This window comes from Asterias amurensis, chromosome 8, assembly GCF_032118995.1.
Source record: "Asterias amurensis chromosome 8, ASM3211899v1".
In the NCBI taxonomy this organism is placed as follows: domain Eukaryota; kingdom Metazoa; phylum Echinodermata; class Asteroidea; order Forcipulatida; family Asteriidae; genus Asterias; species Asterias amurensis.
Window position 1 is genome coordinate 21,731,855 of NC_092655.1, and position 14,884 is coordinate 21,746,738.

The following is a 14,884-nucleotide window of genomic DNA, read 5'->3' on the forward strand; positions in this document are numbered from 1 at the left end:
AAGGGATATTCACCCTGATCCAATCAACTAAAATTGAAACCGAGACTGGATGAGTCTGGTGCCTTTACCACAGGATCAACACAACATGGAACAAGGTAAAAATCGATAAAGGTCTAACACGATGACGTCACTGCCAATGCAACTGGTGAAGTAGACTTTTAGGGGCAAATGGGGACTTTTTCGCTAGGTGGGGACTTTTTCGCTAGGTTGGGACTTTTTCGCTAGGTTGCAACTATCATGATTGATCTTGGTTATGTGCGCGTGCTCAGAACAACGTAAATAATCAATTTACATGGTAAGTCTGCTGCCACCTAGCGTTTCAAAGTCCCACATTAGCCAATGTTGGTGATGCTGAAGGTAATCTTACGAACTGAAATTGAAATGATTGTCAGCTAATTCTGTGACCAACGCTCAGTATAGAAGAAAGCGATTGCAAAGTTTCCCAACGAAGAGAAGAAGATTGCCAATGGTAATTATTTCCTTGTGTAGGATTACAAGTCACTTTTCATGGACCCGATACAAACTTAACACGCATTCAATTTTCCATTGCTATCCTACAAAACAAAATCTTGCCAAACTGTCACGGGAATACGATTCCTATTATAGCAAAGTTGATAACAACTTTGCCTGTTATGAAAAAAATGTAAGCTGTGTTTTAACGGCAGACCAGTATTAATCCTACGGATTTGAAAACATAATTATTAAGAATATTTGTCTGTAATAATAGTATTTATAAATTTCTCTATGGAACTTAAAAAGAACTTTGGTTAGACTTAAGATGTAGGTCTAAATCTAATGTCTATGTATAGTGATGCATATTGTAGTTTTATTGTATTTAAAAAAAAATTACTTGCAGTAATTAAGTGATTTTTTAACGAAGGTAGATGGAGCTTGATATGAGCTAAAGTTGCGGTGAATTACAGTACTAAACGTTGGCGTGTGTGTTTAAAAATTATATATTTAACTTCTATTTAATATAATAACCATTCCCTGTTTTTATAATCATTTTAGATTTTACAAGTCATAGGCGTAAGAGGGCGGGAGTGGGGGGGGGGGGTGCAGGGGAACTGCTTTCAAGAATATTTGTGGGAGCAATTATTCATTCATTTGTTTAATATTCACTAATATGGTGACTTGATGAGTTGTGCCAATCTGACTCAATCAAGCATAGTGTTAAAGGGTGGTTAGGCCGTGTCCAAATTAGCGTCTATATGTAGAAACGGCTATGGCTGGATAACCGCGTTATCATGCATTGAATGTATAGGACTTACTAAGCATCAGCCGTAGCCGTAGCTGTAGACACGCCAATTCGGATACGGCCTGAAAGGCAGTGGACACTATTGGTAATTACTCAACAAAATTAATTAAGCATAAAACCTTACTTGGTAATAGTATAAAACATTGTGAGAAACGGCTCCTTCTGAAGTAATGTGGTTTTCGAGAAAGAAGTAGTTTTCCACAAATTTGATTTCGAGACCTCAGAATTAGTTTTTGAGGTCTCGAAATCAAGCATCTGAAAGCACACAACTTCGTGTGACAAGGGTGTTTTTTCTTTCATTAATACCTCGCAACTTCGACGACCAATTGAATTCAATTGTTCACAGGTTAGTTATTTTGTGCATATGTTGAGATACACCAAGTGAGAAGATTGTTCTTTGACAATTACCAATAGTGTCCAGAGTCTTTAATAAAGAGAAAGATGAACCGCTTATAGCATTGCAGCATCGGTGAAATAATTAACGAGGCTACGTTAGGGCGACCTCTTCGGCGAGATCGGATGGACACATCAAACAAAATAATTTCACAATCAAATCTATTCATGTTTCCAGGATTTAAAACTTTATACTGAGGTGTTCCAAATAATTGACGAAAGATTTTATTTCTAATGTTATGAATACTTGAGCTTGTACAACCCTACAGTGAAAAAAATAACACTAGAACTGTGGAAAAGCTTATTCATTAATGACAAGTGTGGATACGGATGATTAAATTATTAAGATATATTTTTATTAAATAATGGGAGATATTAATATATTTTACCAACTATTTGGATACTCTTAATGATTATATGTTTTAACTTATGACATATGTAATTGTATTTATTAATAGTGACCGTTTGTAATTTCTGCTAAGAGTTGATTATTGAAAAACATTCTCAGTTGTGGTGATTATGTTCCAATAATAAAGACTTGATTAAATGATATTCATGAGTTATATATATAAACATAATCTAATTTAAGATTTGACTTGTGATAAATAAATTAATCGTATATTAATGCATTTTAATTGAATTTGTCAAATATTTATGGCATATTTCTGCACCCCGGTCCTTTATATTAAACAACCACCAACAAACCAGAAGTTGATTTGTACAGCGCTCCAAAATGAGTGTAGCGCCCTCTGTTGGACAGTCCAGTTCACTGACTTTTCTATTGGTTGAAAGTTACACGTCTCAAAATTCTAAAGTCTCATACCGAGAATCGATAAGATGAGGCAGGGGAACCAGTCTATTGTAGTCTCAACACGAGACCGTTTGCTGCTAGAAGAGTGATTTCGGAACTTTGATTTCTGAGCAATTTGCGCGCTTAAAGAGAAGTTACACTAAATGGTAATTGTCAAAGACCAGTGTTCTCACTTGGTGTATCTCAACATAATGTATAAAATAACAAACCTGTGAAAATCTGAGCTAAATTGGTTATCGGAGTTGGGAAAATATGATAAAAACAAAACAAAAACACCACTGTTGGACGAATTTGTGTGCTTTCAGATAGGAATAAAAGACTTCTAGTTATAAGTCTTTTAATATTTAAGTGAGAAATTAACTCTTAAAAAAAAAACTACGTTACTTCGGAGGTGGTTTCCCACAATGTTTTGTACTATCAACAGCTCTCCAGTGCTAGTTACCAAGTCAGTTTTTAAGTTGATGTTTGTTTTGAGTAATTACCAAACGTGTACCTTCCCTTTAAGATATTTTGGGCAACGGTTTCAGAATCAGACCGGACCCTTTCATTACAATACTAGTGCTCGACCACGCCACCGTTAGTTTTTGCTATACGTGCACTAGACCGAACAACAAGAAGAGAAAACTAAATAAACACAAAGCGAAACAATTTAACTTTGCGGTGGATTTCTTGATATGGTTGCAAGTGTCTAGACCAAGACGCTCATTCATTTTCCCATTAGATGTGAAAGCGTGAACCACAGCATTTGCTTTGTGGAAAGAACATGCAAAGCTATTTTTTGTACGAGTGTTAGTTCTTCATTACAAATCAGTGGATAATGTGGCAGTACTTCGGTCAAGGGTTTTATTACACGCTGTGCCGGCCTTTTAGTATCAAGTATACTTACAAACATCAACCGTACTGTGGTTTTGTTTGAAGACACTGTACTGATCACTGTAACAACTCAAAATAATTTATAGGATAAAACTTACGAGCAATGGAGAACCGTAGTAAAACAATGTGAGAAACGGCTCTTTCTGCAGTAGGCCTACACTTGTGAGAAACGGCTCCCTCTGGAGTAGGCCTACAGTGCAATGTAACGTAATTTTTGAGAACAATGTCATTTCTCACTCAAATATTAAAAGACTTCAGGCCGGAAGCCCCTTTTAGGCATCTGAAAGCACACTAATTTGTGCACTAATGGTGTTTTTTCTTTCATTATTTCTTGCAACTTCGATGACAAAATGCTCACATGTTTATGCATGTTTAGATACACTAAGTGAGAATACTGGTCTTTGACAGTTATACCAAATGTGTCAGGTACCTTAAAGACACTGGACACTATTGGTAATTGTCAAAGACTAGTCTTCACAGTTGGTGTATCTCAACATATGCATAAATAACAAACCTGTGAAAATTTGAGCTAATAATTAAAGACAAAACACCCTTGTCACACGAAGTTGTGTGCGTTTAGATGGGTGATTTCGAGACCTCAAATTCTAAATCTGAGGTCTCGAAATCAAATTCGTGGAAAACTACTTCTTTCTCGAAAACTATGTCACTTCAGAGGGAGCCATTTCTCACAATGTTTTGTACCATCAACCTCTCCCCATACTCGTCACCAAGTAAGGTTTTATGCTAATAATTATTTTGGGTAATTACCAATAGTGTCCACTACCTGTAAATAGCAATATTGCGTTTTCCTACGGTTGTCAGTTTTCTTATCAAGAAGACAAGATAAATCGGAAGTATTTCTTCGGGATGTTTGTTTTAGTGTCTCAACAAGGCGGTACTTTCTTCACCAATAATGAAAGTTGACCGACAACAATTGGCTTTTTAAACTGTCTAATGTATCCGGTAGAGTCGGAAGTCAATTTTGAAAGGTCAAAGTTCACACAAGAGGACGACCCTTGCTGATGTCATCACCTCCGGCGACCTTGAATTTAAGTATATTGTAGTTATTGAGCTTGGTAGTATGAAATATGAGGATGTTGCCATATCATGGTACGACATCTATAATTTATAGGTCTACACCTCTGTGACTTGAAGCCCCTTTCACACGACAGTAATCTAGCAAGGGTCCTACGCTAATCTTTTAGCGAGGTTGTACATTTTTACAAAATTAAACTTTGGACGACACAAAAAGGTAAAAATAGCAAGCTGTAGCATGGTACATGCGCAGTATAGACCAAATTCGAAAGAGAAAATACTTTTTGACAATTAATAATACATAAAGGTTGCATTATACATATGACTTGATTGGTATTGAGCTTTACGTTCTGAATAAGAAACTATTGTTTCAGAACATCTGCAATTTAGAACCGCATAGTTTCAATGACGCATTTTATTGGAGTGACATTATATCTAAAAACTGATCTGCACTTAAATTAATGACATCAACAGCTATTTATAAAAACGCAAAAATTATGATAATATGCGACTGAAATAAAGGACGTAGTTATCACTGGTGTTATGTGCACTGGTGCCCAACAGTCTGGCCGTTGGCTATGGGGATCTTAGTGTAGTAAACAAGATCGCTGAATCACACAGTGTCGGTTGTAACAGGTCGATTTATTCACTTACCAAGTAAAAACGATTTGCAGTCGGGTATCAAATTGACTTGAGGTTACATAGGAACGGACAGACATGGAGACTACGTTTTAGATAAACGGGACATCTTGACGTCGCTAAGAGGCTCACAGTAGCCTCCTGACAAGCCGCTTTGTCGGTTGCTCCTGACACCCCTCGGGTGAAAAAGAACAATAGGAGATTTCGCATAATTAATGTATGATGAATATTTGCAATCTTAAGATTGTTTGAGAGTTCGGGAATGCGACTTCGTTTGTGTATGGTCTTGCCATTGGTAAAGGGTATACCTGTGTTAAAGGTACTGGACACGTTTGGTAATTACTCAAAATATATACATTTAGCATTAAAACTAACTTGGTAACGAGCAACAAAGAGCTGCTGATAGTCTTAAACATTGTGAAAAACGACTCCCTCTGAAGTAACTTTTTTTACAACGAGAGTATTTTTTCTTTTATTGTTTTCTTGCAACTTTGATGACCAATTGAGACCAAATTTCAAGTATTGTTATTTTATGCATGTTTGTGTCAAGTGAAGAGACATTCCAATCCGTTGCAACAATTCAAGAGGCTCAAATGCAATTGACCCCATTGGCCAATAAAGTATCAGGCCTGATAAATATAGACAACTACTTCTGCATGAAGTACGGACAAAGCGGGAAAATAGCATCCGGAGATCCCCAATTCATACCGTGGTTTTTATTGTGGTTGCCTAAATCAAACAACATGCTGTACATATATCGTGGGCACAGTTTTCGTAATTTTCGCGATAATTTTACCGTTCATAAAGTGATGCAATTTACACAGGTTTATTGCAATATTTTAATTGATATTCATAAATAACTAGAGGGTAGGAGTTGACCTACGCTTTAAACAAACAATGACGTTCTGTCTTTAAAATGTGTTGATGACGAACGCGTATAAGCAACTATTGATTGTAATGGATAAATTGGATGTCGTAGTTTACAAGCGCTTAAAAATACAGCTCTTCTCATAACACCCACTATTTGACTAGTTTGTTCCTATTTTTCGATTTACAATTGGTTAGTAGTCAGCAAATCCTCTATTAGGGCCTATTATCTGCAAAGTTTTTTAAATATATTGGCAATACTATTATTGTTGTGATTATCATATACCATCATTGTTATCTTCATCATTTCTGTATTTTGTTCTATCCTTTGTTTCTGTGTTTGTCTGTCAATAACGCGTTCTTGCCCAGTGCCTAATTTCATAAAGCCTGTAGTAAGCACAACAATTTGCTCAGCATGAAATTGATAAAAATGGTATTCAGCTGTTGTTTACTTATCTTGAAAATCACGTGGAAATTTGGTCGGTAACCCTGTTTTTATTTAGGAAGAAATTTAAAATTCTAAGCAAATTTGTGTGCTTAAAGGCTTTACGTAATTGGGTTACTGTCGTCTTTTGATGATGCCTCCATACTTAACTAAGTTCTCTGCCTTGTAGTTTTGTTATTTTTGGTTATACTCCTTTAAAGACACTGGACACTATTGGTAATTGTCAAAGACCAGTCTTTTCACTTAGTGTATCTAAACATATGCGTAAAATAACAAACCTGTGAAAATTTGAGCTCAATTGGTCGTCGGAGTTGCGAAATAACTATGAAAGAAAAAACACCCTTGTCACATGAAGCTGTGTGCTTTCAGATGCTTGATTTCGAGACCTCAAATTCTAAACTTGAGGTCTCGAAATCAAATTTATGGAAAACTACTCCTTTCTCGAAAACTACGTCACTTCAGAGGGAGCCTAATCTCACAATGTTTTATGCTATCAACAGCTCCCCATTACTCGTTACCAAATGAGGTTCTATGCTGATAAATATTTTGAGTAATTACCAATAGTGTCCGGTGTCTTTAAAATTAATGTTGTCTGTTCATCATGCATCTCACCACAAGCCGTGGATGCTTCTATAGATGATGCCTACATACTTAACTAAGCCTTACAATTTTGTTCTTTTTTGTAAAACTTCTTTAAAAACCCGCTGCTAAAACATAGGATTCGAATGCCTCTAGCTACCGGGCAATCTCGGCGGTCTAGTTGGTAAGACACTGCTCTAGAATTGCAAAGGTCGTGGGTTCGAATCCCACACGAGGATTAGGCCTGTGATTTTTTGGTCAGTATACCGTGCTAACACACATCTCTGTATATGGGTTAAAACAAATGATATATTTTTTTAATGTCTGATGCATATTTAACATCTATTAAATACTCTTTGGACATGTTAATGAAGTATTAGAAATAATTGTTAGTTTGAAGTGAATAGTTCGTCTGCTTGAAGAGCAGAGTCTAATGATGATGTTTTGGGCGCGGTGACTGTTCGTAACAAGAGCCATATAGGAACTATCGATCATCTTCATTGTTTAATCCTAATCGATTGTCAAACTGATCAATCAGAGGTGACAAGTTCATATTGCATTGTTACGAGTCCCCATTCACGTAAGTAAATGCATCCGGTGGGGTTAAATATAGATATGACGTCATCATCTTATCAGCAGCGCCTCCTACTCAGTGATGCAATTTCATTCAGCGTATTGTCAAGTTGTTGCTCCATCATACGTATGTGTACGTAGCTTCATTAATTATTAAATCGATCAATTAAAATGAATTGTTTACGAAGTTCGAGGGCGGCTTTTGAATCAGTGGTTATTACGTCATCATTGTGAAAGCTGGTCTGTTTTTTTAGGTCAGAATATGCATTGTTACGTTTGTAGTCGATGTAAGCTCCATCATTGATTGTGTAAGGGTGTTCTTCGTGGTTTTTAATTGGGCCCAAGACACAACCCAGAACACGGAAACTTGTAAAATAAATGATAATCATGAACGTGGCATCCGTGCTTGAGGGCATGCAGGGGTACACCTTTGGTAAATATTCCAGAATGTAATGACCACAAAAACGTATTTTGTCAAAGAGCACGTGAAGAGCCGTTGATATTTAACACCATTGTTAGAAACGACACCCTTGATGTAGTTTACAGAAAGAGGTAAATTGTTACCCAAATATATTTGAATCTGAGAAAGGCTTCGTACAGGCACCCCAAACGCAAAACAAAAACCAACAACAATAGCTCCAAGCAATATGGACCAAAAATCATCTTAAATAAATACAAAATTGACATAATTGCATTTACAAAAAGTACTTTTTATTTAATGAATCTTCCGCATTCAAAATAATACATAAGGCTGACGGTGATTTAGTACAATAAATAGATAAATAAATATTAATCATTATATTAGTTGCAGGAATATTTTAACATTTTATTTTGCAAAGAGAAATTCTAAAACTGGGGGATTAGTAAAAAGTATCGAATACGTCAACAGACATGTCCGTGGAATATCACGGATAACATAAATTAAGTAAAATATAAAAAGTAATTATTACTTTTTCGAATACATTATAAGATCATGATGAATTTATTTTAAAACATTTTCGAAATGATGCAACCATCTTGTTTTCTATGGACCACACCTGATAACCAAAGTGAGGTTTAGTGGACAGAACTGCCAAAGCGAGGCTTAGTGGCCACAATAGACTGGTTCTAACTATTAACATCACACAAGGACTAATACGAAGATGCTTGAAACACGACAGGTTTGCAAAATAATTGGAGGTAGGCCTCGTTTCAGATTTAAAACGCTAATTATGCATCATTATGGATAAATAATCATTTAAAAGTGTGAAAAAGAGTAAGAATTGAACATCGAGGTAATTACTGTCCAAGGAGATTTGAGTTAAAGGATAGAACATATCTTGTAATTCAGATCCAAAATCGTTGGATCAACTCTATCAGCTTTAAACCGATCAATAAGACATTCTATTTTCCTACAAATTACCTTGGAAGGCCGAAACAAATGCCAGTCATTTAAATTGGTAGTTTCATTATAACCATCAAACTGTTCTTTTTTTACCCATCCTGATTAAAACACATTCACTACATACCTTGTTCTCAATAAACTAACAACATCAAACATTGGGCTATTGCACTTAGTCCGTTAATATAATAAGTTAAGAGCGATACAAAAAATGAAGTTTCCATTCCAATGTTAAATTTCACCTTATAGCGGTAACTCAAAACATTCCTTTTAGATTTGCCTCAATATTTTGAGCTAAAGATGGCATAACCCCCCCCCCCTCCTCCTTTGGATGAACTACAATGACCATTCAATGCTGAACACTTGGTATTTTCCCCCTATTTGATCATTTTATAATACCGACTATTCCAGTCGAAAACTTGCAAAATGAAACCCCAACTTACCCTTATACCCACTTCATATAGTTTGAACACTTTTATACATCTGAAAAAGAACATTTGTATTTATAATTGCCACCAAAAAGTGGCAACAGATTTATACAAAAATAGTTAGAAAAATATTTGTTTTTCTCTTCAATAAATAATATGTACACATCCATCTGTCTCTCTAAATAAATTATAACTTATTAATTCCAGACATTGGCCTATTCGAACTGTGCATGAACAGATGCCAATGTAAGGATATGAAGTACTTGCATAGCTCAAAATAGTTTGCTTCAAATACACCTTTGCCACGGTTTCAACAAGGAAGATTTGAGGTAAATTGTTTTACTTTTCTTGAGAAAGTTCTCACATCAAATAATTTAGCACAGCATTCTCAGCTTCTTCTCATTTTGTTTAAACTACTTTATGGAATGATTTCTTTTGATAAAAGCTGCCTTTTTTTAGAAAGATAAAAGCTCAATCATTGTTTACGTATTGATAATTTTAGCTGTCAAATTGTATAACCTTTGCTAGGACGATGTACAAAATTTACTCTCTGTGGCTAGGGTTATGGTTGTTTGAGTTAGCCAGAGCTAAAGCCTCAGAGCCCATTACCAACAGAGCCCTTCTCAAGTAAGCTACTAAGCACAGCACATATCTTGCTTAGCAAAAGCAGTTTAACAGTCGCCATTCAACATTGCAACCAGAGCCCTTTAATTGGTTGATGAGCAAATTCATTTTGCTAAGTAGTATTGTTGTTTAAATAGCTTTACGAAATTAGGCTGTATCTAAATTTACAGCTTCGGATACAGCTACGGCTGTAGCTAAGGGCGTTGCTATGTCTGATGACATGGCGATCTAGCCGTAGCCGTAACATGTAGCCGCCAATAAAGGTCAAAATTACTACCTGAAGTCAGCCGCAAATTGAGCCTACTCTCCTATGGTGGATCATCATTGAGAAAGACAGTGGAGTGGGTTTCTGTATAATATCTAGCCTTGCTCAAGGCAGTCGAATTATTCACTCCGAAAAAAGACCGCCGCTGTATAAAAACCCACCCGTATTCACTGTGCGTAAAACACACACGTATTCACTGTGCGTAACATCGCACGACACGATGCCCCCGTACACTATCCGCATGCGGTTAATGGTGTACGAGTGCGATGACTTGTGTGAACAGTATTCGTGCGATGTGACAGTGTGTATACGGGTTGGTCATTCGGTGTGATCGCACAGGGTATACGGCGGGTGGGTTTACAGCTGCGTCTTTTCGGAGCGAATAATGCGACTGCCTTGAGCAAGGCTATATAATATCCTAAAATGTCGCCATTAGTTCACTCTTCCATTCGAGTAGTATTAGAGAAGAGGTACATCATGGAGAAGAGCTAGTGAGTACTGCTTAAAATATGACAGGACCGTGTAACACCGATAGTCCCTCTCAATTTCTAGACGTGCTTCCGTGAAAATACCGTCCGCGTTGTGGGTTATAACTCCATCATCCTCTTCCCAGCTTCTGTTGTGAATCTATAAACAAAAGGCAAACAAAAAGACAGACAAAAATGATTATTTAGATTGTCAACAATATTTGATAAGCGCCGAATTATTAAATCATCGTCGTTTTAAAATATCCATTGTTACGGACAGCAATTTGCGTTTAAAATGGTAGATGCAGAGGGTAAACTTTACAATACTTTATCAAGATTTGATAATTTGATGTTTTTCGAGACAAGAAGGTGAATATTTATATTATATCCCCTTAAAATAACATAATAAAAAGACATTGCGGTGATCTCCGCCAATTGGGACAACTCGCCCGAGTGCGGCGGCCTTCAGACACCGGCAGTAAACGCCCGATTTCCCCCCACGTGCTCGGGCCTAACACTTTGCTAACCCACCAATAAATTTATGAGGATGTATCTCATTTTTAACCTGATATGAGACGGACTGCCGGTGCTAATTTGACCCGTATGACCCCCGGCATCGAACATATTAAAAACAACTATTCGGTTTGAAGGGTGGCGTGTGGTTTTAGACTCTCCACAACGGGATATTGTTTTTATAGAATCATATAGCCACAAGTTTGCTGATGTTTTCCCCGGTTATAGGGTGGTTGGTTAATTATTTTACATTTCGTTTATATCAAAAGCCTTTTCTCAAAAACACAACCTGCTAAATACTCAGGTAATTTCTTTTGCGACGAGAAGCCATCACAAATTTGTCGTGAAAATGTGCAATGTTGGTTTTACTGTTTGCGAAACACTTCAGTTTCCGTTTTAAAAGAAATTTGCAGATTTAATTCGATTTGGTCCCAGTTAAATATTGGCAGAATTGAACTTACTAATTGAACTGATAAATGAATTGAAAAATGAAATGAAATGAAATTAATATTGCTTTAAAAAGGGACGGGTTGTGAAATGGAGTCATGACCAGTCTAAGTTCCGGTTGAGGTGGTGCCTTCAGACCTGTGAGTTGTTTTTGTGTCAATAGCGGCAGACATGTGGGTTGAATTGTTTGTCGGCAATCGGAGGTTTTAAATTAGTCTCATTTTTAGTAGCATTCCGACGGAAACAGACAGGTCACTGTCTGTTTACCAAAACGTCGGTTGACCATTCTTCCCTAATATAGGTCGTAATCTTAATTATTGCTTGTGGTAAATTCAAAACGTCGCTAACTGCCATTTTGATATTGACACAAATAAACAGATTGTAACTGAAACAATCGAACTTGTTTTCAACTTCCATTTTTTAAATTATCCCATAATTATATGTAGTTGCTATAGATCCCAAACCCGGGCCCTGCTAAAAGTTACAATACTTATTTTCTTGCAACCAATCAAACGAACAAGAAACAAGGAAGGGCCGGTCACAAAATAATTTACTTCAATTTGTATTTTGGCTGGTAAAAAGGGTCCTCCATGCTGGAAGGGGGACTTGATAATGGGGCTAAATGTAGTGCGTTTGGGGAGGGGGTTTGTGGGGGGGGGTCTTAAGACAAACTCACCGTTTCAAGAACCCCAGCTAAGACTCGCTCAATCTTCTTCTGTAAATCGTAGAACCTCGACCCAAAGTTATAACTTGCGTTGTTTTTATTCTCGTCAAATATGATGCCATCCATTGAACGGTTAAACAAGCGAAGGATCCTCACGTGCATCCACATGCGGCTGGGCATTACACTCGGCGAGAGGTTGTTTGGAAAGAGGTCTTTACGGTCAGGGAGCTTCATTAAGATGGACATTTTTGGATTTGGTTCGAGTGAATTAAATCGCTCTTGGACCTGTAGGGATTATAACATTCTGGGATTAGTTCTAACATTGGGTATTTTTTCCCCAAAAATTTAACATAATTTATTTTGATAGGTTTGTACAGAAAACGATGCCAGTTTAGAACAGAAACGTGAAACTGGTGGTTGTGGTATTGGTTTGTTATTTGCTACAGAAATGGTATCAAAGATTCATTTGGGTTAAACAAGCAAATTGACTAGAGCGAAGTGTGAACCTCCGGATTATAATTTGCCAACAATCTCTACCAGCTTTATAAGCTTTCTAGCCCTCTGTTGGCGGTCTCTCTAATTTGTCAATATCTTTGTTTGGGGTGCAATTTCAACTACTACAGAAATGAAGAAGATGGTTTGTTCATATTGATTCTGTAACAAACAATTGTAAACTTACGAAATCGTTGCAGATTGATTCAAGTGTTGTGTGTAAGTCCCTGGCGTAATACGTGACGAGCAGTGGAAGTGTTGAGCTATCTGATAATGACTGGTCTTCGTCTGGTGTGCTTGCTTGTGTTATTACTGTACCGGTTGGAAAAGCACTGATTGAGGCAACTACACCGAAAAGTATGAGGATTATGCTGTACAAACCTGTAGACCAAAATAACAACCAAGATGGAAAGGAAGTTTAATAACAATACTACTAATAACAAGCATTTATAGTGCATTTTATGTATATACGCAAACCACAAAGCGCTTTTGTAATAACAACTATAAAATCTAGGCCAGTAAAAATACTCCAATATAAAATACACTAAATTTGCATCGGGGATAAAAAAACACTTTTGGGTTTGACCTATTGGGTACACCAATAATATAAATTGTAGGTTACAAAAAAGTTTGAGTTCCTTGGGAATGTTGATAAGAGGAGAATTGCGCCCCCCAAATTCCACCTGCTATCATTTTTAAGTGATTGGAGTTGATCCACACACCTTTCATGGTACTGTACAAAAATGACTTTCATCAACACAAATATGAAGTGTACGGTGAGCTCGGTAAAAATGCTGCCAGCGAAATTTTTATTGAAATTGAAAATATTAAAGAACGTTATCAAGAGGGAGTGGGAATAATTTTCAGTTGAACCGTGTAGGAATCAATGAATGGTACTTTTTATGAACGATTATTAAATGATTGTAAAAATGAAACTGCAGTGAAAGTGAATGGGTTTCATTATAATGATTGGTGTTTTCAACGGGTACTTACCCCAAATGTTCCCCACACAGCACGAAGTTACAAACTTGTTAGCATCCATCCCTGCTATTAGGTGAAGCTGGTTACCAAATCTCGATTAACAATTACTGAAGTTATAATTCCCGATCAACTTGTGTTAGAGTAGGCTGCTGGCTAATTCTTGAAGCGTGGCTAGCTATTCATGCAGTACCGACAACTTTGAGCAATTGGCTGATTATACAAATCCAACTGTTAGAGGGCTCTTTATATGCGTTGCTGAGTTTCCAAAAGGGGCGTGGAAATTGGTTCCACGGTGTGAGTCATGCTTTGGATATCGCACCGGGATGCGCTGTGTGTGTGTGACGACAATTTTCACGCAGTGTCCTGAAAATCGCCGGTCGGTGATCGACGGAAAGTCTCAAATATTATGAGCATGGTGATCGATCGTGTACTAGCAACGGCAACCACATCGGAAACTATACGTCATCGGTGTTTTTACCGGATGGTAACATACCAAATTACTTCAAAGCTTCCCTTCATGGTCACTGTTGCTAGTTCGGGGAAACCCATCCGCTGGCGTTATCTTGTGTACTGTGCACTTTTGAAACGGATCACAATTTCTTTAGGTTATCGTTTTTTTAATTGTTTTTTTTTAAGGGAATGCAAAAGGAAAGAACCAATCGTACTGGAGTTATTTTAGGTTGTATGTGTTTTGTCCGTTTTTATTGGTAGGCCCCCATCCCACTACTAATACTTATTTATTTGTTTATTGTATACTTAGTTTAGTAATTACCAGGGCAAATGAGCAGGCGTCATACCGGTAAAGCAGGATGGTGGTTAGGGATCGAGTTTGCATGTAGGGAAAGCCCCGAATGCGATCTGGGTTGGGGATTCAAAAGAATGAAAGGTTCCGGTCTGCTTTAACTCTATGGGTCTATGGGGGAGGGGGGGGGGGGGGTTCGAACCAGGGTCCACTGAGCAAACCTAATATCCCCTTTAGTGTTAATTGATTATTTCTGTGTATGTTTTGTTTCATTGTTTTATTGGTTAGTGATGTTTTAAATTATTTAAATATTGCGTTACTTTATGTACATGTACAATGATATTATTTTGGAACATTCTTGAGTCCAATAAGTTACAAAATGGTTACACAATCATTTATAGCCTCAT

The 14,884-nt window shown here is 37.0% G+C and overlaps 1 protein-coding gene across 1 annotated transcript; it reads right to left on the bottom strand.

The window, feature by feature from the left end:
- Positions 1-8,206: 8,206 nt before the first annotated feature.
- On the bottom strand, positions 8,207-13,932 carry LOC139940678 (uncharacterized). Its single transcript, XM_071937042.1, has 4 exons — positions 13,748-13,932; positions 12,942-13,135; positions 12,275-12,547; positions 8,207-10,798 (listed from the first exon to the last, which is right to left on the bottom strand). The coding sequence occupies exons 1-4, from the start codon at positions 13,794-13,796 to the stop codon at positions 10,631-10,633; spliced, it is 684 nt and encodes a 227-aa protein (XP_071793143.1). The 5' UTR covers positions 13,797-13,932; the 3' UTR covers positions 8,207-10,630.
- Between the last annotated feature and the right edge of the window lie 952 nt (positions 13,933-14,884).